Raw genomic sequence first — 26,974 nt, forward strand, 5'->3', positions numbered from 1 at the left:
CTTAATCACATTTGTCCTCTGTGAATGGAAACAAGTGCCTGGTACATGATAAACAATAAACATTGCTTGAACTGAACAGAATTAATGTTTTCAAGAGCTAACTGCATGGAAATAATGGATGTGACACTTCAATAGAGATATGCAAATACAGACTATCATATAAGCCTCTTTTTTTAAAAAAAAAGATTTCATTTATTTATTTGAGAGAGAGAGAAACAGCATGGGGACAGGCAGAGAGAGAGAGGTGGGGGAGAAGCAGGCTCCCCACTGAGCAGGGAGCCTGATGCGGAGCTCTATCCCAGGACCCTGAGACTATGACCTGAGCCGAAGGCACCCAGGCACCCCAAGCCTCTTTTTAAACATGTTATATGGGTTGTAACTTTGACATATTTGCTTTACAGGATTTCAATTTTAAGAGTACAATTTGCTAAGGAATGTTTTTCATTGCAACTGCTCTCTGTACTTCTCTGCTTGCTCCTCACCCCTACTTGGCATATCCAACACAAATACAAAATCTGTCAGAACTCTTCTGCTCTAGAAAGAGAGGGACAGTAAGTTCAAATACTTGTAGTTGCTAAGATCAATGGGTAGCCCTTCAGTATCAGAGATGCAATAGAGAATGGTGGAGACTATGGTAAATTGGAGGAAGGTTCAGAATAAAAGGGATGGCCCCTGCTCATAGACTGCTGATAGCTGCCATGTGAGTATGTGAGCCCAGTGTTGCCAGGCCTCTGAGTTTTTCAAAACAAGCAGAAAAAAATCTAGTTGTTTTATGAAATAACCCTATTTTTAAATGTTGGCAACTCTGAAAAAAATATGAAACATTTTGCCAGTCAACTTACTTGGGGAATAAATCTGGCCCATGGGGATTCTGAGACCTGTGAACTAGATAATGACATAAAACACTTTCTTTAACCTTTATATGTGCCAAGCTCTTTTCATAGCATTTTATGTGCATTAATTCATTTAAACTCCACACCCAACTAGTGTTATGACCCCCCATTTTACAAATAAGAAAACTGAGTCTCAGGGAGGTTACATCCTTTGGCCCAGGTCACACAGTCGTCAGTAGCAGAACTCTGAATTCAGGTAGTCTCATGCTAGGTGATTAACAGTGATTCCTCTTCCCTAGCCCCTCCCAGCTCTCACATCCCCTGCTTTTATGCTAATATGAAAGTAGAAAGGATTTTCTTCCCTTCATTTAAATCATGATGGAAGAATTCTTGGGGGGAAGTGAGAATAATTAAGTAATAACATGTTCTACATGCTAAAATGCAATGTGAAAATATTGTGAATCCCTTAACCTTGACCTACAGAAGAGACTTCCAACCAGCTTGTCTGTGCTTAGAGGATAGCATCTGAGTCGTGCATGTTTTCTAGAACAAAATGACTAGCAGAATAAACAGCTTCTATTGTATGAGCATCAACACTCAGTTGTCTGCCTACTTTCTTATTCAGGTGCTGTTATACTTAAAAGATACTAGCACAACTGTGTGAAAACATCCAACCAAACAATCCTTTATTTCAAAAGTTTTAAGATCTAGCATTTTGGACTATCATTCAAAGAACTGTGCGGAATAGCGCCTTATGATAGTTCTCTTCTCTCGCCATTATGATTAATCTATTTAATTTAACAAGCATTTCCTGGGGCAAATCTTAACCTGAAAGCCCAATTCAGATGCTGCAGGACATAGAAAGACCAGTAAATAAGTCTCTGTGCCTGATAACTCTAAATCCAATAGAATTCTGGAAACAATATTAACTGTTACTATCAACAATCACAATATGTGCTCTTCCCTTCTTTCTGCATACAGGGTTCTGCTTTATTCTTCAGATTTCAGTTCGTATGTCACCTTCTCCAGGAGGCCTCCAGACCACCCACCTTATCGCTCACTCCCCGTTCACGCTCTCTGGCATGCCATCCTATCTCCTCCCAGAGCTCTTACTGAAGCCTGCAACTGTCTTATTCGCCCACTTGCATATTGGATTTTTATTGTTTCCTTTCAATAGAATATAAGGGCCATGAGGAGAGGATCTTGATGGTTTTGTTCATCACTGTATCACCAACTTCTGAAATACTATCTTGCATAGAATAAGTGCCCATATATATGAAGGTTCGAAGAAAAGAGAAACCACCCCCATGGTGGAGGCAGAGGGGGTCATTCAGAAAAGAGGCTTCCTGAAGAATAAGCATTTGGTGTGGACCCTGAAGTGACTCCTGCCATGAATGACTATGTTGAAACTACATGGAGATTTCTCTATTTACTTTGATACCTCTTTATCTCTCTTGGAAATGATTATCTAACCCTACCCCTAGTTGCTGCCAGTAAAACAACACTGTGAATGCTCAGTCTGAGGCTGACTACTTTCTGAAGCAAAAAGAAATGGAACACTACATCAAAAACTAATGATGTAATGTATGGTGATTAACATAACATTTAAAAAAAATTTTTTAAAATGATCAACTTCTCTCAACAGCACTTAGATGAACACACTACCTCTCACACAAGGAGTGAGGGATTTTCCAGCACAGACCAGTTGTTGGGCAAAAGATATGTCTGAAGACCCCTGGAAAATGGAATTCATATAGGAACACCCCTGTTTTCCATGTCCTGTACTTCACTGAGTAGAGGGAAGGTAGGGTGCTTGGTGACTTTCCATTGTTCGATGCTATTCTGCTACAATTCTGATTCTACACCCCTTGAACTGCCTGCCAAGCGTGCCAGATAAATGAGTTTGCCTCCTCACTCAGTTGGATACCCTAAATATATATAGCATAAATAAAAGCTAATCAACACCTTTTCATAACAGTGAAAAGAGTTGCTATAGGGCAGGAAAAAAAAAGTGTGCCCTTGCTTAGTGGTGACCGATGCTGTATTTTACAGCAGAGAATGCATTTCTTAATGTTTGCTGCAATTTGTGAAAGCTTTCAGGGTAATAACATATATATGTATAATCTTGTATTAAACATACAAGGTGGTCTGGATTTTCTGAGTGCTAAAATAATCTTGAAAGTTACATTAACTTTTTTATTGCATCACTCTTTTTTGGGTAAACAGAAATGAAGGGTAAAGGAACCTTACTATTTGCTTAAGCGATCCACCCTTTGCAGGGAAAGCACCAGAACTGTTCAAGAATTGTTGCAAATTACATGTACCGTTCTTTCAAAATGTCAGTTACCAACATCCTACAAATTGTGGGATCTTGGAGGAAAGGCGAAACATAAGATTACCTCTCTTTTTACTTGAAGGTAATGTGACCTTAATGCCATGCACTCTAAATTTACACAATAAAAAAGGAGCACTTCCACTGAGGAAGAAAATAATTTTGCATGTCAACAGCTTCTGTTTTGGGGCTTCAAATGTCAGAATTGGTCTACACATAGAAAGTGAACTAGAAGGTAAATAGATTATGTGGAAAAATCAAGAATAGTGATGTTAGGAACATCCATTCCCATAGTATCTGACCCTGCCTAAGTTGATAGGGACCTGGTCTGAGAAAGCTGAATGAAATGATCTGGAAAGAGGCTGTCACATTGATTACTGCCTTAGAGACACCAAAGAAAAGCTGGAAAAGCATGCCATAAACACAGTTCAAGGCTATAAAGGTTAGCCTCTCCCTTCAAAAATAAGTATAACTTAAGGGCTCATAAGGATAATTTTATAGTATTTTATAGAATCTTAACCTATAACAGTAAATGGTGAACATGAAGTGCTCTGTGTGTGTGTGTGTGTGTGTGTGTGTACGTGCACTTGTGCTTCTGAAACAACATGGCAGAACCAAAGGCTCGATTTTAATGTAACTCAGTTGAAAAAGAGAGAAGAATAAGATGAGACTTTTTCCTCATCAATTTTGAGTTTAAAAAATACAGGAAAGCACTACCTCAATAAAATTACACCACTCAGTGATATTTTCAATGCATACCTATAGAAAAATAGGTATCACTAAAAAACTGGGCTATTTGGAGAAAGAGGTATGTATATTTATTCATAACTCCTAGACATTGTTTCATCTTGCATTTCACTATATTTATTATCAAAATGGCAATACTTTCACTCTTCTTGAGAAGGGAGAGAGGAATTCATCTGATCAAATAGAACCAAATATTAGAAAACCATGTCTAATGATTCAAGTAAAATCATGTATCTAAATATTTCTGAAAACACAGATAAATACGTTAAGCTGAATTATTTCTCAAGTTTCTGGAAGTCTAATTTATAATACCAATTCCAATCTTCCACTTTCCTCACACTTCATTATTATTTCTCCTACACAAAACTTTTTTTCTGGGTAGAAACCTTCATGAAGACACAAGCTCTCAAAGTTAATTAAGGACCTCAGTAGTCATGGCTGGTCAGCAATTAAATGAGAAGTGACTGAAATCTGGCCAGGTCTGGCTTGAATTAGAACAAATGCCTGTTATTGATAACAAGGGTGGGTGGCTGTTTTGTATCGCAAGGTAGAGAGCCGTGTTTTGTGTCTTAAGGCATGGCTGTGGGTAGAGTTAGGAAAGCCATGGTCCCTCTCCTGAGGGGAACACAGGCCCCACAGAGCCTGCTTTAAAGATCCATTAGTTCCCAAGACCTATATGCTTGTAAGTGTGGGCAAGTAGTAAATGCCCCTCTCCCCTGCAGGAGTTCATGAAGAACACTCCTGAAGTGTTTAATTTAGAGTTACACATCTGGAAGTTTTTGTTCAGAGCATGAATTAATAATGCACATATAATAAGCCAGACACACTGAATGAAATCAGGCAACAGCTGATTAGTAACACATCAAGTAGACCACACACTCTTAATTTTAATGAAGGGCTCCTTCCTGACAAACCCACCACTGCACATACTCTTCTAACTCTCAGGAGGTGGAGACGTGCTGGTTCAAGAATTCTTGGATGTCTTTCCTCACTGAACATATACACTACCCAGGTCTGAATCTGGAGAAATAGTTTACACAATCATCAAAAGAAATCTTGCAATATCTGGCAAATGTACTACATGGATGTTATGGTGCATATTTCAATGGAAAAAATGACTTTTTAATTCAGATGAATCACCAGGATTCCTGGAACCCCAGAATACAAGAGTAATAACAATTTAAGTCTTTGTTTCTAGATAGACTTTTGCTGCTTTGGAAAATACCCTGGAAAATATTTATTTGGTCAGAAATATCATCATAGTTTCATTCAGGATTAGAAATAGTTTTTTTTTTTTTTTCATTATTTGCTCATTTGAAAAGAATCTACCTGGATATGATAAAGCATATCAGGATGATATCCAGTAACAGAGAGATAATGCAATACTGGTATCCTCTTGTCTTCATTTTTTTTTTTTAATGAACAAAAACAGTAACTGAATGAATCATTTGTAGGGGAGATTTTTCTAGGAAAGTATTCAAGCAAGAGTTCCTTTTAATACAATGCTTGTGTAATTAAATGTGAGTCAGCAAACATTATGAAAGTAATAGCAGTTTATGGCAAATTATTATTTAGAAAATATGCACCCTTAATAACAAGTTGAACTGAATATTGTCTTAACTTTCATAAAAACTAAAGGATGCAAAAAGTGAGGATATAAAACAGTCAAACACAGGGAAAACTTTTAGAATGAGCAACTTAAATTCCTGTAAGGCGGTCTGAATATTAGGAATAACCAAAAAGACTGGACTAGAAGCATTTAATTTCACCAAAAATAAATTCTCTGTAGAGCCCCTTAACCTCAAAGCAATAATGGCAAATGCTTCCTGAAAGACATTTAAAAATAATTTTAGGGGCGCCTGGGTGGCTCAGTCATTAAGCGTCTGCCTTCGGCTCAGGTCATGGTCCCAGGGTCCTGGGATCGAGCCCCGCATCGGGCTCTCTGCTCGGCGGGAAGCCTGCTTCTCCCTCTCCCACTCCCCCTGCTTGTTTTCCCTCTCTCGCTGTGTCTCTCTCTGTCAAATAAATAAATAAAATCTTAAAAAAAATAAAATAAGATAAAAATAATTTTAAAACTTCAGTAAAGTTCTTAAATTTTAAAAATTCCATAAGACCTAACTTACTTCAAAAAAATCTACCATCAATTATATCCTGTGATTGCAAAGGACACCATTGTCTTAAATTCTGCTTCATTTTCTACTTTGACTTCAGCTCCTTTACTTCAGGAAAAAAACATTCTCCACAGTCATTTGCAAGGGTATTATGTTTAATCTGGCCATATTGATTAATTTTCAACAGTCTATCTGTAGTAAGAAAATTAGTGAAAATATGTCTTTTCTCTGTCAAAATAGCAAGGGTGGGAAAAGACGGCAAAAGCACACATAAAACTGAAAATATTAACAGAGGATTAATCATATTAACACAGGATTAATTAACAGGGGATTAATCCTATATAAAGATTCTAAGCAACCAATAAGCAACTCAACAGAAAAAAAGGCAATTCACCACAGGTGAAATACAAATGGCCAATAAATATATGAAAAGCTGTTTATCTTCCAATAAAGAAATAATATTTAGGCATAGAAATTTTTCACCTGTCAAATTAGTAAAAAAAACAAAACAAAACAAAACCCTTTTAAAATAGTGATAAAATCTATTGTCAGGAAGGATATAAGGCAATAGAAATTTTCATACATTGTAGTTCACAGGGTTATAAATTTAAACTTTTACAACTTTTTGAAGAGCTGTTTGGAAAAAAATTGTATATATTCTTCAGTCCATTTGGCTTCTAAGAAGATAACCTACTAAATACATTCAACAAATGCTGACCAAGAAACCTACTAACACTTTTACAAATGAACAACAAAAACACAAGTATGCTTATTTCAGCTATGTTTAAAATTAAAAAATGAAAACAACCTAATCAATAGGAGAGATTAAGAAAGTGAATATATATCATCGCAATATAACACCAGGAAGTTTTTACAAAGACATATATACTGTATCTATTTGTTTGCACATTGGCCATTTATGCAAGCTCCATAAGGGCAGAGAATTTATGTAATTTTGTATGCTTCCTCACTCCAGAGTTATAAACCTAAAAGTGTTAATTGACCAGGACATGAATGTGGAACCGAGGGGTGGTTTCTATAAGAATTCTGCAACTTACACTACTGTCATGAATATATTGGTCAAATTTTATGCATCATTTTCTTCCAAGACAAGTATAAAAACAAAAGTCTACTATCTTTTCAACAAACTGGATATAAACAAGTTCAAGAACAACAGCTTGTGCCAAAAATGCATCTTATTTGCATCAGGAGTCATCCTGGGAAGGCCTGGTGGCCTTTAGAGGTTGTATAACTTTCACAGAAAAGTAGATGATCTCCCTCAGTCCCTTAGATAATCTGTTCCTGATTGCAATGTAGGAGAAGGAAGTGAAAAATGCTTCTCATTCTTCTTTGGCTTCATTCCGAAAGGACAATCTGAAGGGAAAGATACTAATTCCCATTTCAAATTATGTCTGGAAGGCATTGTAAATTACAAAATTTACATTTGCAAGAATATAAAAAAAATTACATTTACCTAGCTTTCACCCTGGACTTTTCTAAGTAGGGCACATTTTGAACTAGGATGATTTTTCCAAACATAGAAATTTACTATTATTGAAGTAGATATCTTCACTTTATATCCTATGAATCAAGATATCTTGACTTCTCAATTTTATTTAACCTAGAACACGTTCTGGTTGTGTTTTCATTAGCTTCCTTTGTTAGAGTTACTTTAACAAGACCATCTAAGAATGGACACTGATAATGGTATTTGAAATTTATAGTCTCATGAAGAAAAATAATATGTCAATTCTCAATTTGCCAGAAGTACGGAAATAAGGAAAACTAAAGATTAACAAGCCAACTGGTCAAAACAAGTTATCATTATAAAAGCATCATTGTATACTCTCCTTTAACACTTGATCTAAATGCCTTTCCTCTTATTCCAGGCTATCAATTGCTTAAGATAAATAAAAGGCCAGTTTTGGAGGGGGGCTTAATTAAAACCTTTAGGAAGGAAATTTGTGAATTTTGTAAATATAATTTCTTCTTGGACTGAGACCTTGATATATCCACTTGCATACCATCCTTTTAAAAAATAATTAAATAGATTGTGATAATACATTAAGGATTAAAAAAAGCTTCTTTCTTAAAAAAAAAAAGTTATATTCATCTTCAGGCAGTCCTTGCTGTATGCCAACTAAAACCTGTGTGTGTGTATATATATATATTGGGATGGTGGCCTCACTTTGCGTGGTTCTGTGGTACCTGGCTTCGGGATACAATTCCAATATGCACACATTTCAGTTAACATGCCACCAGGTAAAGTGCGTGCTGTGTTCTGTTCTATTCTCAACCTGTCTTTTCAATTTCCTAGAAAAACCTATGGGCTTTCTGCAGTTCAATAGGTTGGATTCTGAGCTAAATTCTGACCTGATTATTCTCATAGAGTTAATACAAATAATTGTCTGATGTCAACCTATTAGCATTATGTTGGTTTGTAAAAGATGGTGAAGCATATTCCTATTGTCAGGTGAGTTAGTACCTACCTCAAAGCCAGGACTCACAGGAGACTGAAACATGAAGTTGTAAGAGCAAAAAGCAGGCAAAGGTGCAGAATAAAGAGGAAAAAAGACAAGAAAATGGTGTTATTTGAAGAAAGCAAGGCATGTTATCAGTAATGTTTTATATAGATGCATTTTCAAGCAAAATGTTACACTAATCAGCTTTTACGGTCACAGAGACATCTGAGTTAGAAACTACTTTTTAACATTTAAATGGAATTATGAACACTAAGTCAAGATTGCAAAAACACAGTTTACAATTTGTGAGTTGGGAGAGGTAAAAAAAAAAAAAAACTACTTGTTAAGGTGTCAGTGATGAAAGACAGCTCTTTCACCTTGTTGAAAATAAATTATAGTCAAAATGAAGCATTTTTGACCTTTACGGAAAAGATTAGATTTTCTTCACAATAATTCATCCTCTCAATGGGAAAAGAATGAAAAAGGTCATCAAAGTAATCAAATGTTACATAGTTGTTATCTGCCTGCAGGCAAGAATAAGCTGATGAATAATCAGTATTACTCAGTGGTTTACAAACCTGGAAAGTCCAACAGTGGGTTAGAGTTTTAATGAGAGAAATATGCCTACAATGCATTCTTTGCTCATTTTAAAATCTTTGTTGTATATCATTGTTTTCTGTCTGATTTCATTCAAGGTTGAAGTATAATTCAAAAGTAGAAAGGTTATTCTGAAAAATTGTTTTAAGAGGAATATCAATGAAAAATGTAAGAAACATCTTGGTTAAGTAAACAACACATATCCTGTATTTACACTGAATATGTTTTTTTCATAACAAATCAAAACTAAAATATAGCTGACTCTTTTTCTTAACAAAAATGCATGGCCATTGTTCTCTGAACCCCCATACCCTATTCTGCAATGTACAATCTACAATCAGAGACATTGGGAAGTAGTGTACATTTAGACTGAGGTTCTGACAAGATTAACTGTTACCCAGTAATACCTGCTACATTTCTAGATTGACATGAAGCATGTGCAGAACTCAGGGTTAACAACCGCTCATTTGAACAGATCCAAACAGACTTTTAGGGATGTTAGGGAATAAGACCTTCCTCTGCCTTATGGTCCTTCTAGTTGGACTTAGAAGCAAATTGACATGAGACAGATTAACAGGAGAAAATAAATTTTAATAGCTGTACATATGGGGAATCTACACAGACATGAAATTCCAAAAGCAATGAGGCAACATGAAGCTTATATGAGCTAATGAGAGGGGTAGGGCCTGAGGATATGTAGGGGAAGAAGGTCTTTAGCAAGAAGGTGAAGAGAGATGTTTGGAAAAACAAAGTTGCCCTATTATGCAGATAAGTTCCTTAGGTAAAGGGGAGTCTCTATTAATAGCTCTCTTCCTGTTACAGGCTCTCTTTTCCAATGTAAATTTAGGTAGTTGTGGGGGAGGCAGAGAGCTTTCCCTGCATCTGCTGGGTTTTGATTGCTTTTAACTCAGAACAATCTTTATGCCAAAGTGGCCCATCTTGGGATAGCCCGCCCTGGGTCCCTACAAGGTAAAATTATAACCCTGTTTGTATGTACTTTTATGGAACATTTTCATACAGAGATGGCAATGCTTTCTCTTTGGGGGAGGAAATCAATCAATTTTCTCAATTTCCAAAATAAGGTCTTATCCTTATCCTCATCAACATATCTGATATGTAAAGTTCATGATTTTCCTCCCGTTTGTAAGCTCTTCATGAATACCTTTACTCTGGGCTCTAATCAGCATTCACTTTCAGCTGAATGCTATTCAGCTCATGATATTTGAAGATGATCTATGTAACATATGTTCATTTATTCTACTAAGTTACCATTTCTCAAAGTGTATTTTTCCCCTATAGGATATCCCTAGGTTTTATGAGGAAAAAGGGATTCCATATTTGAGTCAGTATAGGAACACTGATTTCTTTATTCCAAGACTTCTGAGACCCATAATTATGCTTAATAAATATTACGATGTCTAATACATGGATGGACCAAGAAGGACTTCCCAGTATTATCTGACCAGGAATTTTTTTTTTTGCAGAATATGTGATAGGACCATTACTTTAAAGAAAAAATTGGGGGGGACACACAGCTCTTTCTACTTTGCTATCAAGGTAGAATCACCAGAAAGGTTATTTTTCATCCCAAATAGGTGCCACCTATTCCTTTAGCAGTTGGCTGTAATATTATGCTATAGCTTTGTTTTTATTTTTGTTTTCCCCTTGAAGGAAGATCATCTGAATTACAGTTTTTCATCTGTAGTAAAAGCTACTGTAAAAAACAATGTTGATTATGGAAATGATATGCATATTAGGATGATGTGACACATGACTTTTCTTTAGCACCCAAAGAATTTGTTTCCCTTTATTAAATAATATAATTCCTATAACCCCATTTTCATCAACCGATATTAATTTCAGAACTAAATCTAATTATTAATTATTCTGATATTTTATTTTCTCACATGACCTGTGATGAAGAAACCTAATAACTTTATAACTCACTATTTATTTGTTTCTAGCTTTTAGCTATTATGAATAAAGATACAAATATGCTTATAACAATACCATTCACATTGGCACCCCCTCAAAAAGAAATACTTAGGTATAAATCTAACCAAATATGTACAAGATGTGCATGAGGAAAACTATAAAATTCTAATGAAAGGAATAAAATAAGAACTAAATAATGGAGAAACATTCCATGTTCATGGATAGGAAAATTTAATATTGTAAAGATGTCAGTTCTTCTCAACTTGGTCTATAGATCCAATGCAATCCTAGTCAAAATCCTAGCAAGTTATTTTATGGACATCAACAAACAGATTCTAAAGTTTAGGAGGAAAGGAAAAAGATCCAGAATAGCCAACATAATATTAAAGGAGAAGAACATAATTGGAGGACTGATGCTACCTGACTTCAAGACTTACTATAAAGCTACAAGAATCAAGACAGTGTGGTACTGGTGAAAGAAGAGACAAATAGATCAATGGATCAGATTAATGAGCCCCAAAATAGTCCTTTGTAAATAGAGTCAACTGGTCTTGGACAAAGAAACAAAGGCAATACAATTTACAAAAGCAGTTTCCTCAACAAATGGCACTAGAACAACTAAACTTCATATGCAAAAAAAAAAAAAAATCTAGACACATACCTTACACACTTCAGAAAAATTAACTTTAAATGGATAGACCTTAATGTAACAGAGCAATGCAATGTAATAGAGTAATGTAATGTAAAAGACCTTAATGTAAAACACAATACTATAACACTCTTAGAAGGTAACATAGGATAAAACCTACATGACTTTGAATACAGTGATACCTTTTGAGATATAACACCGAAGGCACTATTCATGAAAGAAACAACTGATAAGCTGCACTTCATTAAAATTAAAAATTTCTGCTCTGCAAAAGACATTGTCAAGAGAATTAAAAGACAAGCCACTGGGAGAAAATATTTGCAAAATGTTTGCAAAAGACCCATCTAATAAAAGATTGTTATCTAAAATATACAAAGAACTTTTAAAACTCAACAATAGGAAAACAAACAACTTAATTTTAAAAATGGGCCAAAAATAATAGATACCTTGCTAAATAAAGGTATAAGCAGGGGTGCCTGGCTGGCTCAGTCAGTAGAGCATGAGACTCTTGATTTCGGGGTTGTAAGTTTGAGACTCATGTTGGGCAGAGATTACTTAAAAATAAAAATCTTTAAACAAAAAAAAGAAGATATAAGCAGATAGCAAATAAGCATATGAAAAGAAGCTCCACATCATATGTCATCAAGAAAATGTAAATTTAAACAATGAAATACCACCATACACCTATCAGAATGGCCAAAATCCAGAACACTGACAACGCCTAATGCTAACAAGGATGTGGAGCAACAGGAACTCTCATTCATTGCTGGTGGGAATGCAAAATGGTACAGCCACTCTGGAACACAGTTTGGTGGTTTCTTACAAAACTTAACATACTCTTACCTTATGATCTAGCAATCAAGCTTTTTGATACTTACTCAAAAGAGTTGAAACCTTATGTCTACACAAAAACCTATACATGAATGTTTATTAGCCTTATTCATAATTGCCGAAATGTAGAAGCAACCGAGATGTCCTGTGTTAGGTGCAAGGATAAATAAACTGTGGATACCTACACAATGGAATATTATTCCATGCTAAAAGGGAAGACTTGTCAGGGCATGAAAAGACATGGAGGAAACTTAAATGCATATTACTAAGTAAAAGAACCCAATGTGGAAAGGGTACATACTGTATAATTCCAACTACATGACATTCTGCAAAAGGCAAAGCTATGGAGAAAGTAAAAGGAACACTGCTTAGCAGGGATTGGGTGAAAGTGAATAGGGAAGAACAGGTGGAACACAGAGGATTTTTAGGGCAGTGAAAATACTTCATGTGATACCATAACGATGAATACACAAATATACATTTGCCCAAACCCAAAGAATGTACAACAAGATTGAACACTAAAGTGGGACTTTGGGTGATTATGATGTGTTAGTGTAGACTCATCAGTATTAACAAAAGTGCTGCTCTGACGAGTGATGTTGATAATGGGAGAGGCAATGCATGTGTGGGGGCAGGTGGTATATGGGAAATCTCTGTACCTTCCTTTCAATTTTGCTAAGAACCTAAAACTGCTCTAAAAAATGAAGTCTAAAAAATTTAAAAGCAAGAAACAAAAATAAATGCTTGTACATATCTTTCTATACATGTCTATACACATTTCTGTTGAATATAAACCTAGGAGTAGAACTGTGGAGTCACATGATATGCGTATGTTCAGCTTTGGAAGATAAATGCCAACCATTTGTCCAAAGCTGTGAACCAATTTATATCCACACAGTAGCAGTGTCTGTGAGTTCCAGTTCCTCAGTATCTTCATCAATACTTGTTATTATCAGGGTTTTTTTCAGTGTTAGACATTCTGGTGTGGACCTATTTCACTGTGGATTTAACTTTAGACTCCTTGATAACTAATGACGTAAAGCACATTTTCATGTTTATTGGCCGTGCTCTTTTATAAAGTGCTTTTCAAGAATTTTTGCCTGTATCTTAAATGGAGTTGTCTGTCTTCTAAATTTATGTAGATGTTCTTTATACATTCTGGATATGAGTCTTTTATAAGATAGATACATTGAAAATACCTTTTCCCATTCAGTGACTTGCTTTCCAATCAATGGGTTTTTTTGCTGAAAACAATTTCTTAATTTTAATGATGTCCAATTTATCACTCTATTCCCTTTGTCATCAGTGATTTGAGTCCTGTTTAAAAGAGCTCTTCCAACCCCAATTTCTCGTAGATACTCTTCTATGTTATCTCCCAGAAGCTCCCAATCTATCTTGAATTAATTTTGTATATGGTGTAAGGTAGGGTCAAGATTCATATTTTCCAGATAGATACCCAATTGGTCCCAGAAATATGTGTTGAAGAGACCATCTTTTTCTCACAGCAGTGATACCCTTGTCAGAAATCAATTGTCTTATACATACACACAGGTAGTTTCTAGACTCTCTTTATGCTGTTTGATTGGTTTATTGTTCTGCTCTTGCATAATACCACCTTGCTTTTTAATACTTAAACCTTGTGCAATACTACATTGTCTTAACTACGGCTTTATAATATGGAAATTCTCCAGCATGGTTCTACCTCAGGGGTTCTCAACCTCAGCATTACTGACATTTGGGGCCAGATACTTCTTTGTTGTGGGCGCCTATCCTGTGCTCTGACCTCTCTGTGATTTCCTTCCTTCTGAGACATCAGTCCCTCAAATCCTGATTGCTTTGGTTGCTCTTAGGTACCTTCAAGTATTATTTTCTTCTGGTTTCTTCTGTTATATTTTATTCAGCTTTTATAATTGTCCCTTGTAGGACAGTTGATCAGATATAAGCTTCTTCATAATTCTGAAAGAGATTATTAACTTTTTGCCTAAGACTAAGTCTCATATAACATGGTTTCAATTGGTTTTGACTTTTCCCAAATAACACAAGAACATTTGTCAATAAAAATAAAAAGATGAAAAAAATAAAGAAAAAGATGAGTAAAGTATAGAGAAATGATTGATAGGATCATTTAATCCTGACTTCTGCAATTTTCTTAAAAGTCTATAAAATGGATATAATCTTAATAAGTATACTTATACATAATGATAGAATATATTAATGTAGCCTACTTAAGAACCTATTGAGTTTTTCTCATTTCCTTCTAATACTGGCGATGGTTTACAAAAAGGTATACACCCCCTGCTGAGCTGTTATGCCATAAATTGACTGCATTTGGGGTCTTCTTAAAAGATGGACTGCCTCATGGTTGTTATAATGAATACAGTTTACTGCCAAAATTGATGACAGATAAAGCCTGTCATATGATCTATGTTGTTATACTTGTTTTTCTATCTTAGCAGCAATATGGAAATCTGAGATTCAATTTATGTGCCAAAAATGAATAAATTAATAGAATTACCAGTGTCTTCATCTGTCTGTGAAATGGTGATTTTATAGTCAAAATAAGCCATCAAGTATGGACAGGAAAATCATTTTCTTATGTTTGAGAAAAAATGTATACACTTGTCATGGCAGACTTGCAACATGGATGATATCAATGGGATTAATAAGCAATGCCACCTTTATATCTTGGTCATTGCCTTTTTCAGAAATGGAAAAATATCTTTTATTGCATATATAACTAAAAGGTTTTATTATTATTTCCATAATATTACTTTTGATTAGATAATTCACTATAAATTTTAAACCGTAATTACTGACCTTTTATGTCTTGCCCAGGGATAAAGAAGGACATATTCACTGTATTCCAAAATGCCTGGGTAGAGCAGGGTAGTTTTGTCCCTACATAAAGCAGCTGAGGCATAATCATGACCCAAGACAACCAGAAAATACATGCCTCCTCAAAGTGGGCCAGTGTTGGCTTCCTTTCTCAGTTATCGGATAAAACAAGAGATAAATAGGTATACCGTGAAGGCACAAAGAGCTTTGATACATGGAAAACATGACTTTGAGAACTAGTGGGTCAAATAGTGTCACAAACATGATTTCCAAAGGCATTTCTCATGTAAAGGCTATCTGCCGGGCATTTTATACAAGGTTATGAAAGTTTATGATAATAATATTTTTCAAAGTATTTTATGGCCCCAATATTTTCTCACCTTACAAATTTCTGATTTGGTCACAATCTTATAAGCTTTCTTGACAGACATGGTTAAAATCTGATTTTTAAAAATATATTAAAAAAAACATTTTAAGCATCCTACTATAAAAATTTCCATTCAGCAATAAAGCACTAATGAATTTCAACATTTCATGTAAAATATAGCTTGTAATCAAGTAATTCAAATGATGAAATAATTATTTAATTTGGTTAAATAAAGCAATTAAATAATTTGATTTAAAAACCCATGTTAAAGACTATAGTTATGTACCCTAAATTATATTTACATATAAATTATATATATTTATAAATATACACATGCATATAATTTAAATATGTAATTCAATTTATACTTATAAAATCTAAATTATATATGTAATGTTTTACATTATTTATATGGATGTATGTGTATATATATATATATTATAAAAAGTTGAGATAGATCTAAAAGAAGAATCTTTAGCATTAATCATCTAGATTTCTAATCTATTCTAATAATGAATGGCTTTAGAGTTTTAGATTTCTTGTGGGATGTTAAATAATTTTTTAAGAACTTTTCTTGGTAAAACTGAAAGCAATATACAATTAATTTACAATTTTGTTTCTTAAACTTATTTTTAAGTATTCTATAAACACTGTCTCAGTGACTAACTTAAAAGCAAGAGTAACTACTATAACTTGAAAAATCACTACCTATAAAAATTCAAACTAAATCAAGGAATTTCAAAATTGGGAAGCTGACATGAGTTATTTGAAAAAGTAAACAGCCTTTGATTTAAGCACCTTTCAGTTAGAATATCACTAGTTCCAATTAATGCAACATTATGGAATAATATAAAATCACGCATGTACATTCTCAATAGTTACCGAACATAACATATTCTTCTAGTTAAATGGCAGGATTAAGTATTTGCCTTCCCCCAACAGGTTCACTTCATGAAAGACTGAAAACACAACAAAGTCTCAAAAGAAAGTCGGGAAAACAGACTATGACATTTTCCTATTTACCAAAATGAGCATGCATTTGGGCTATATGTCTGGTTTATACTGTAACAAACAAGGGACTCATTGATACATCTTTTTTTAGAGATGTCTTCAAAATTTATCACCCTTCTCCACTCCAAGAAGGATAAATTTAACCTTAATGTTGTAATAATTTTTTAAATTTTTTATTGTTACGTAAATCACAATACATTACATCATTAGTTTTTAATGTTGTAATAATTTTTAAAGTTTTTCTTTAATTGATTTTTACAATAGTTAGATTCTAAAAATTCTTTGTAATATTCTTTGGGGGAAAGGAGCAACTATGGGAAATTTAATGTCTCACACTGTTAGCTTATGTTCTTATTTTAAAGATTTTATTTATTTATTTGACAGAGAGATAGAGAGAGAGCACAAGTAGGCAGAGAGGCAGGCAGACGGAGAGGGAGAAGCAGGCTCTCCGCTGAGCAGGGAGCCCGATGCAGGGCTCGATCCCAGGACGCTGGGATCATGACCTGAGCCGAAGGCAGCTGCTTAACTGACTGAGCCACCCAGGCGCCCTGCTTTGTTCTTATTTTATTAATTAATTAATTAATTAATTTATTTATTTATTTATTTATCTATTTTTTAAGATTTTATTTATTTATTTGACAGAGAGAGACACAGCACGAGAGGGAACACAAGCAGGGGGAGTGGAAGAGGGAGAAGCAGGCTTCCTGCCAAGCAGGGAGCCCGATGCTGGTCTCAATCCCAGGACCCTGGGACCATGACCTGAGCAGAAGGCAGATGCTTAACGACTGAGCCACCCAGGTGCCCCTATGTTCTTATTTTAAATAATTCACATAATTACCACAATTTTTACTTGGTTTTGAATGTGTGGAAAATCCAAATTTAACTGTCTTAAAGAAGAATATTTAAGTCATATCCATAAGTATTTTAGAGCTAATGGAAATATTTAAAGTATTCAAGTCCTATTTTTCTCTCAGCATTTGTCCATCAGCGTCACCCTGACAATATCGCAGAATGTATGCCAGTGATGCCAAGACATTAAAGACTTGCCTATTTTCATAAGAGCAAATTTAAAATTTTCTCCCAGAATAAATATTCAGCGACATCACAAAGCACTCTAATAATCTCCAGAGGAGAACTTCTTTTATCTCTGGTTTCCAAGTTTCGACGAACTAATGTTTTGCAATATTCACACATTAGGTTTGCGCTGCTCTGGCCCTATGACCACGATGAAACCTCACATATTTCTAATTGCACGAAACTCACAGATAAAAGCAAACTCAAAGCTGCTCGGTATTTGACGAAGCACTGACCAATCTCCAGCATAGGCCCTGAGGAAACCTAGTCATTAACACCCTGGCTGTGTCCTCCCTCCCAGGGCACTGTCTTGGCTGACACTGTTACCACACTGTCCCACAGGTTCCTCACGTAAATGGATAAATGGATAAACAGGAGGCTGTACCAGAAGGGGCTCGTCAGGGGCGCTGGTAGAGAGCTCAGCAGACGCTGTGCGGACGGTGCTGAGCCCAGTGAGGGAAACGTTGGAGAGCCTTCTCCTCCTTACACCACTGCAATTGTTGGGGATTTTAAATGCACATCTCTTATGGTAATTCAGACCGCATCCTGGAAAGAGAAAGTAAAAATGATTTTTGTTCAACCATAAATTAAAAGCTCTTCTGGTATTAAATTATGCATTTTTAAAAATAGTACTGTTTCTTGAGGCTATTTGGAAATTCAAATTTTCTCCTGAGCTTTTTCTGATTTCTTTTCACATTTTGTAAATAGGGTGGGTTTTGAATTCTGATTCTATTGGACAAGCTCAGCAACTATTCTAGTCATCTTTTTTTTTTTTAAATGTTCTTTGATAGAATGGACTTGGGCTCTGAGGGATCTAGCAACAAAAACCCAAAGAGATCACCTGAGGCATTTTTAACTGCTACAAGTTCTAATGCGAGTGGATGCATAAGGGAAAGTTAATCACAGTTCATCACAACTTTTGAACTACATCGATTTGAATCCTGGCTCGACAATTATTTTGTCCACATGACCTTGCATACCTCAGTTTTGCTGCCTATAAAACAGGAATAAGTTACTTTGTAGAATTGTTAAGAAAATATGTAAATACCTTACATGGTAGTTTCCACATGGTAGATCATTAGGAAGGCACCATTTTCTTTTCAATATTCCCACTATTCATTGTTCACGTAAGACACATGGGTACAAGCTCCAGTCTGCCATTCTACAGCTGAATGACCTTGCATGGTTTGATTAACCTCCTAAATCTCTGCTCATTTCAACAAACATTTATTGAATGCCTACTAATCCAAATCCTGACTGAAGAAGCAAATATTATTTTTAGTTTGTTGCCAAAATAACACAAAAGAAACAAATCTACAAAATATGTAAATGGTATGAGTGTCAGGTTTCCCAGATCAGAACAAATATGCTGAAGACAGGAAATGTAACGAAATGAACAGAACAGAATCCATGCACCCAAAAAAATCGCTGGAAGACATCTGAGGGAAAGATGACATTATTGTAGAGGGCACAACATAAGCAGATAGTTGATATGTTCCTGCATGTGATTGACTTGATTGGGGAAGGAAAGACCTTACCTTCACATTTAAGGCCTTGACGCACCAACCCCCACAGCATTTCTCCACAGTGATCACAGAAAGCTGGAGCTCTGTATGAATGAACAAAAAGAGCGTGGGGACGAATCTGAAAGTCTTCAAAGGTGGCAGAAGCTGTAGAAATAGTAACATTGGAAAATAAGTCAAATGGATACTCTGATCTTTAGATAATTAGCATACAGGATAATTAATATGCAAGTATGGATATAACTCTCTGGGCAAAGTCAGGAAAGATAAGATGCAAGACTGCTTGGCTTTAGCAGTGAGACTCCATTCTTCCCACCCACAACTTTACCACTGGTGGCTTGGCATAGCCCCTCTCCCATCTTCCTGCTAGTCAAAGTTTCAGGGCACTTTGAGAATAGGTAAAATGTGGAAGAAAGCATGAATCAAGGATAGTTCAATCAGATTTACAAATACCTGATGTTACTTAAAAATATTTTGCTTTTTCTTCCCCGAAAGGCAGTCAGAAATATTAATGAAAAAAAAATTTGATGGATTGAATTTGACAGATCAGAAGATGGAATACTTGAATATGACCATGAAGAACTACATGAGAAGGGTAGGGCTCCACTGAAAGATGGATGAGAAATCTAAGCAGCCTCTTCTTTGGGAGATAGAGTTGTTTGAACTCTTAAGGCAATATAAACAAGCATTTATTATGACCTAAAAATAACTAAGCAGCCTCTTCACCAATAGGTAAGAGGGACTTAATACACACGCTGGTGAATTCTAGTCCACTCCTTGAGAAATACACTTTAGCAAATCATACTCATGATGTAGGGTACTTTTTGTTATCACATATTGCTACTTATTCTATATGGTACTCCTGCAAAGTACTGAAATTCATTACTTTTTAAAATTATATTTTTCCAAATGATATTTTTTTTTTAAAGATTTTATTTATTTATTTGACAGAGAGAGACACAACGAGAGAGGGAACACAAGCAGGGGGAGTGGGAGAGGGAGAAGCAGGCTTCCTACCGAGCAGGGAGCCCGATGCGGGGCTCGATCCCAGAAGCCTGGGATCATGACCCGAGCCGAAGGCAGACGCTTAATGACTGAGCCACCCAGGCACCCCAAAATGATATTTTTTATTGTGTTACAAAAGTAGTTTATGCTTTTTGTTGTTGTTCAAGTCAAGAAAGATATAGAGAATTGAAAGTAAAAGACCACCCACTTTCCCAAAATTCTAATGGGTAGGGGGTGTATCTTTCTAGATTTATTTGCATACATAGCCTAATGTTGAGCTCACACAGGACAGTCGAGTGAGTGTGCTGAGCTGGGAGGGAGAAGAGCTGGATTCAGCTTTGCCATTACTCAAGTGACACCTCACCTAATCATCATGAGCCTCAGTTTCTCATACATAAAAAGAGAAGATCTGACTGATGGTAACTTCTCCAAGCCCTAAAAGTTTACACTTCCATTAAAGATAGGACCATGTGCACTTGATTTCATAAGGTTTTATTCAAAGAGAATTTGTGGGGTGGGGGAACTTAGGCCTTAAATCCAGTGTTCTATTCTGCTTCTCTCTTCCTTCTGGTTGCCTTCTTGCCTTACTTTTTCAACACACCTTTGTTAAGCACCTTCAGTGTTGTCAATGGTACAAATGGGGATAAAGATCTAATGATGAGTAAGACATCTCTACCGAGCTTACCAAACTAGCAAGAAAGATAGGTAAAAACAAACAAAAAACCCCCACGATAAGTATAAAATGACTTCCAAGGTTCAGAGAAACTACAAAATGTGGCCTATGATACTAAATAGGACTAAAACTACAACCCATAGGTGTTCTGGCCCCCAATTCACTGTCCTTTTCATCACACCGGCATTACATCTTATCTTCCCTATCTCTGCCCAAAGAGTTATGTCCAATAGGCCCATGCTGTGGAGAATAAATATGTGCAGTTTTCCCATTGCTGCCTTGGAGAGCAGGCTATAGGCTAACAAATCACTCACTGAGTGTACTTAGGAAGTGCTTACCTTGTTAACTCAAGTATACAAGGTGTCATAGAGTGCATACTGAAGATGTAGGCCATTCATCTCTGCTAGGTAGGTGTCCAAACTTATGAGGACAACTCTGAGGGTAACACATCCCTCAGAGCAAGTGATAATAGAACATGCAGGAAAGTGACTCACTTCAACCAGAAAGAATATTACTGATGGTTCGCAGGACATACAACTGGACCATAATAGAAGATTGAAAATTTTAATGGGTTGATTGTTCTTTGAGCCTTGAATAAAAGCACTTTATTCCAAATTAATGTGCTTTACTGTTGAAAATCAACTTATTAAAATCATGACTTTTACTCAGTTGGAAAGATAATTAAAATAACAAGAATAATTAGGATGTATTGAGCTCTTAATATATATTGGATATTATGCTAAGAGATTTAAGTGTGGGAAGAAGAAGCTGATCAAAGAACCACCAACAACCATGCACCAACATGGCCTCCATGAAGTTCTGACTAGCGTTAATATTCTTTATAAAAAGGATTTCAAATGAAATAAGTTGAAAAATTGCATACTATGTTTCTCACTTCAAGATTCACAATATTATAGTCAATGCTTATCAGTAAAGGAGTATGATTTGGGTACCAATCATCTACTTTTGTGGTTTGGTCAAAACACGTCTAATTTGGGGATAGTAAATTCTCTTTCAAACTGAGCTCTCTGACTTATGGAGAGAGAAAAAAAAAATTTGTTTTTATAATATCAGAGAAGGGGCGCCTGGGTGGCTCAGTCATTAAGTGGCTGCCTTCGGCTCAGGTCATGGTCCCAGGGTCCTGGGATTGAGCCCCACATCGGGCTCCCTGCTCAGCGGGAAGCCTGCTTCTTCTCCCTCTCCCTCTGCTTGTGTTCCCTCTCTCGCTGTGTCTCTCTCTGTCAAATAAATAAATAAAATCTTTTAAAAAATAAAATAAAATATCAAAGAAAATACTTTGTGCCAATCGTTAACTCCTTGCCTCTTCTTTCCCCTCCCCCTAAAAAAGTCACCCCTCAGGACCAAACAACTATGACAATACTATAATACCAATTAGTTAATAATTACTGTAGTTTTCAAAATAAGGAACATTAATATTTGAGAATATGAATACTAAGCTGTGCTCTCAGATATTTTTGAATTAATCAGGAAAAATATAAATAATTAAACTGAAGATTTTCAATGACCACACTCCTTCTCCACCCCCCACCCCATTTATGCCAGATAAGTTTGTTTTGTCACTTTTTAAAGGGGATTAACATTCATAAGCGGTTAGCACCCTTGACTTATGTTTAAATGCCATTTTCTAAAGTTCAATTTTAATATTCTCCTGTTAATTTTAGAATAATTAAATACATTTTTAAAATAAAACTACCAAGTATGGGGAGGTTTTACATCCATTTGAAATCAAAGCACAACATCCATTCATTATGAATTTACCTGTTCTGCACCCTGGGGGAAATCAGCATTAGCTGAGTGTATGCATGCCATCTCGCCTAATCACAAAATTGCACTTCAGAGATAATCACTTAGCACAGGAAAACAAAGTGAATGCTGTAATTCCATTTCACTTAAGTTTTGGAATCAAAATGGACAGATGAGAGTAGGAATATTAAAGTGTCTAGAGACTCCAAGAGAGGAACAATGTGCTATCTGTCAGTTTGTCATAATCAATCAACCAACCTAAATTAAAAGCATGTGACAGGGCTACAAACTAAGCACAATGGGCCCCTTATACTGGTATTTGTGTCTCTTTGATTTGCTCTATTCAAAGTCTATTGTTATACACCAGTGTGCAGGAGAGGAGAAAATGACATGCTTTCCTTAGTCACTGAGCATTTGAAACAGGTAATTGAACCAAAAACTCTAAAATAATCAGTAGTTCTTTTAAGGTTCATTATGAATTGTTGCACAAAATGGAATAAACTGTTTGGTTAGCAGTACAGAAGAAATGAGGCTTCTGAAGCAAAATAAATAATCTCTAGGGGTCAAAATTATTTGCATAATAAAATAAAATAATGTCAGCTCCTCCAAGATTTTCAGTAATTTTTTTTATTGGTAATTTTGGCAATTTCGGAGAAGCATTAACTCTTTCTGGCATCAGCAATTTGGGACAGATATAAGAGAAAAAGTTAACACACTGCAAGTATCATCTCTTTCCGTTTTTCACCAGCAGTCTATGAAGTAGATGTTATTATTCCTACTTTACAAATGAGAAAACTGAGTCTCAGAGAAATTAAGAAGCTGTCCTAGGTAACAGAGGATCCTGATTCAGACAGTCTTCACACCTGAACCATACAAATTCTCTAAGCCGCTCTGGATCAAATTATCATATTTCTCTGACCATTAAAAACATTATGGATGGGCGCCTGGGTGGCTCAGTTGGTTAAGCGACTGCCTTCGGCTCAGGTCATGATCCCAGGGTCCTGGGATCTAGTCCCACATCGGGCTCCCGGCTCAGCGGGGAGCCTGCTTCTCCCTCTGACCCTCTCCTCTCTCATGCTGTTTCTCTCTCGCTCGCTCTCTAATAAATAAATAAATAAAATCTTTAAAAAAAAAACAAAAAACTATGGATTATAAACTGCATCTTAATTTTATGAATCACTAGAAAAGATATTTAAAAAACGCATTTAAATATAACACACTAACCTCGTATCATGCATCCTTATCTCAGAGATGCAAAAGATACTGGACAGAAAAGGAGTCCATGAAATAACCATAGAATGAAATTAATTCTGTTTGTGATCAACTATCCTTTTAATATGCTTTCTGCATGGACTCCATTTTTTTAAATCCTTCTGCCTCCAAACCAATAGGAGTTGGTAACAATAATTGGTTTTTCAATTGTCACAAAATCAAAGGTAATGCATCACTAACAGCCAGTGGAATTTTGTGTCCACATGATAACCAGTGTTGCCACATTCAACTGGTAAGTCTGGCCAAGTGCAAAACATTATGAAGTTTTCTGTTAAGATTTATTGTAGATAAATTTGCCTTTTCTTTAACCTCCAGAATATTGCAAATAGCTTCTGGGTACCATTACCACATAAATACACATACTCATCAGTTTTAAGGCTAAGAAACCATTATGTCCTTTAACATCCTATCATTTATCCAGACACCCAAATAGATATCATAAATCATCCTCGGTTCCTTGAGAGCTTCCATTGGTGGAATGATGACTCCTCACAAATCAGTTTATTGCATTTGTGAATATCTCAAATTAGTAGAAAGATTTTTTTTTTATACTGAGACTCAAAAACTCCTCTGTAACTTCGACATGGTCCACATCTTTCATAAATTAGCTCGCGGAGGCCAAGTGATCCTAATATCTTCAAGCATGTAGTTGACTAATGCTAGTTTTATTGACGTATCTACAACCCACTAAGTAATGCAGTATATGTTTGAAAGAGAAAAATGACAAGGAAACGGTACCTGTTATTGAGGGTTCAAAATCGAAGTGAGGATGACAGACCCATAATAATCATAATAGAAAATGCAGAGATGGAAACAGAAAAGGGTGACTAAAACTGCCTGGATCTGTCAGGGAGAGCTTCCTCAAGGACAGACACTGAACAGAACCGAAGGATGAAGTGCATTGTATTTTGAAAAGAAGACAATGGGATGAAGAGGGAACATTTTTATATAGTCTGATTTTATTTAAGTATAGACAATTTATAGGATTAGCTACATATTTCTTTATAATTATAATTACTGTGAGTTCTTGACATTTCATCTTTGGTGCACTGTTGGGACAGTTAGCAAAGGGACTCCCAACTGTCCATGCGGCAGGTACCTGAAGTTTGACAACAGATCATTTCTATGCTATTGTGGCCCACATATTTGACAGTACCTATAAAATTAAGTTTGCATATGTCTGTACTACCTCTGCCCCCCATACACACATATCTACATGGACATCCTAAGGCTGGTCATTTCTTTCTGCTTCTTCATTTGTCTCAGTCACTCCAAGCCACGTTTGTACCAGATTCTCCCTCTGAAGAAATGAGATTGGAATTTCCATTTTTGACTCATATCTGACCAGAAAAATGTTAGTGAGGTGCAATGATGGGAACTTGGGAGGCTATGAATATCCCAGAGGTTATAGCAGCCAAGAGAAAAAAAAAACATAAAATGCATTTAGATATGTTGATTAGGCAGTTCAGAAAGTTCTGGGAAAATATTTTATAAGTCCATGGCCAGAGACCCTTAAAAAAACATGGCTCCAAGAGGTATGGTCTCTCAAGCCAGATTGATAGCACAATAACAAGTTATCCTAATTAGGAAGAAAAAGGGGTGGGAGCTAGAGAAACTGACGTAACCTCCCAGGGAACTCTCTGACAAGCTCATACTGAAAAATAAAATGCATCAGCTACAGAAGGGGCAGCAGGTCCGGTGAAGGCAAATGGCGGTTCTGGCCAGTAAGAGCCACCCCAAGAAGACTATTGGAAAGAAAAAGCCGAAGCTTTGAAAAAGCCTGAAACAGAACAAAACACCTTGCAGCCGTGTGATATGTGGAAAGGATGAAGCCGAGACAGTCCTGAACCATCAAAAAAAATAAAAATAAAAAACACAGCTTAATGCAACAAAATAGAAAAAGCTGAATTTTTCAGTTGTAATTCTTTCCCTATCTTTTCTAGGGGAAGAGGACTATTTTCAAAAAACAAAAAATTAGAAGAACAAATATATTTGAGAAGAAAATAAAGTAGATGAACAAAGGTTATCTAAGGGCTTTAACTGAACTATTTTAAATAAGCCATAAGAAATTATACACAAGGGCTCAAAATTCAGCCTTAATCTTAAGAAAACACCTACTGCAATATTCTTACAGAATATTCTAACAAAATCTTATTGGGCTTAATGAAATTATTCTGAAGGCCTTCTGTATGAAAAACAGAAAATATTCTGATACAAACATAAAAGTTTAAAAGGAGAGTAAAGAAGTTCAGCCCTAGTTTCTATCAGAATATTCTATAAAACTATGATATTTTAAAAATGTGCTGGCTGTAAGACAAAAGTTAAAAAAAAGGTCTTGATGGCATGGTAATCCACTCTATGTATGAATTTAAAATATGATAGAGGAAATATCGTAAATCAGTACAGCAGGAAAACATTTAACCAAATGATTCACAATTAGCTACATGGTGGAAAATATAACTTAGAATTTTATTTCCTATACTATAGGAAATATTATATTTTTATATAATATTTATAAATTACAAATAATTTATAACTTATTTATAACTTATAAAATAGATTTTATATTATTTTCTATATTACAGGAAATAGTCCTATACTATAGGAAATAAGGAAACATAGGAAATTTCCTAGGTTATATATGTATATACGTATATATACATACACACATATATATGTAACGTATTATATATGTTATACCTGATGAATAAAAAGTTCAAATAACACACCAACCTGAACAAAACAGAAGTGAACGCTCATCAAATCTATAAAAGAAACATGACTGTAGAAAGTAAGGGGAGCTCATAAAACTTAACAGTGATGGAAGAAAATGAATGGTAAAGTTCATGAAGATGCTCATGTAGTAGGCACTACTGGTTGACTTGCCAAAGGGTCATAATGATAGTCTCTTTTTTTAAGCATAGTTACAATAGGTTTATTTATGATAATTGTA

General features: G+C 35.5%; 1 protein-coding gene across 3 annotated transcripts in view; it reads right to left on the minus strand.

The window, feature by feature from the left end:
* PRKD1 (protein kinase D1) overlaps positions 1 to 26,974 on the minus strand; it is a 318,415-nt gene that overhangs the window by 60,171 nt on the left and 231,270 nt on the right. For 2 of the 3 annotated variants that reach the window (XM_078053526.1, XM_078053524.1), the window contains exons 3-5: positions 19,323 to 19,454; positions 18,170 to 18,330; positions 8,513 to 8,536 (exon numbers count right to left, since the gene is read on the minus strand). In XM_078053526.1, the coding sequence (XP_077909652.1) occupies positions 8,513 to 8,536; positions 18,170 to 18,330; positions 19,323 to 19,454 (317 nt within the window). The remainder of the gene's footprint in view (positions 1 to 8,512; positions 8,537 to 18,169; positions 18,331 to 19,322; positions 19,455 to 26,974) is intronic. The other variant, XM_078053525.1, reaches the window with a different exon arrangement.

This window comes from Halichoerus grypus, chromosome 8 (genome assembly GCF_964656455.1).
Source record: "Halichoerus grypus chromosome 8, mHalGry1.hap1.1, whole genome shotgun sequence".
In the NCBI taxonomy this organism is placed as follows: domain Eukaryota; kingdom Metazoa; phylum Chordata; class Mammalia; order Carnivora; family Phocidae; genus Halichoerus; species Halichoerus grypus.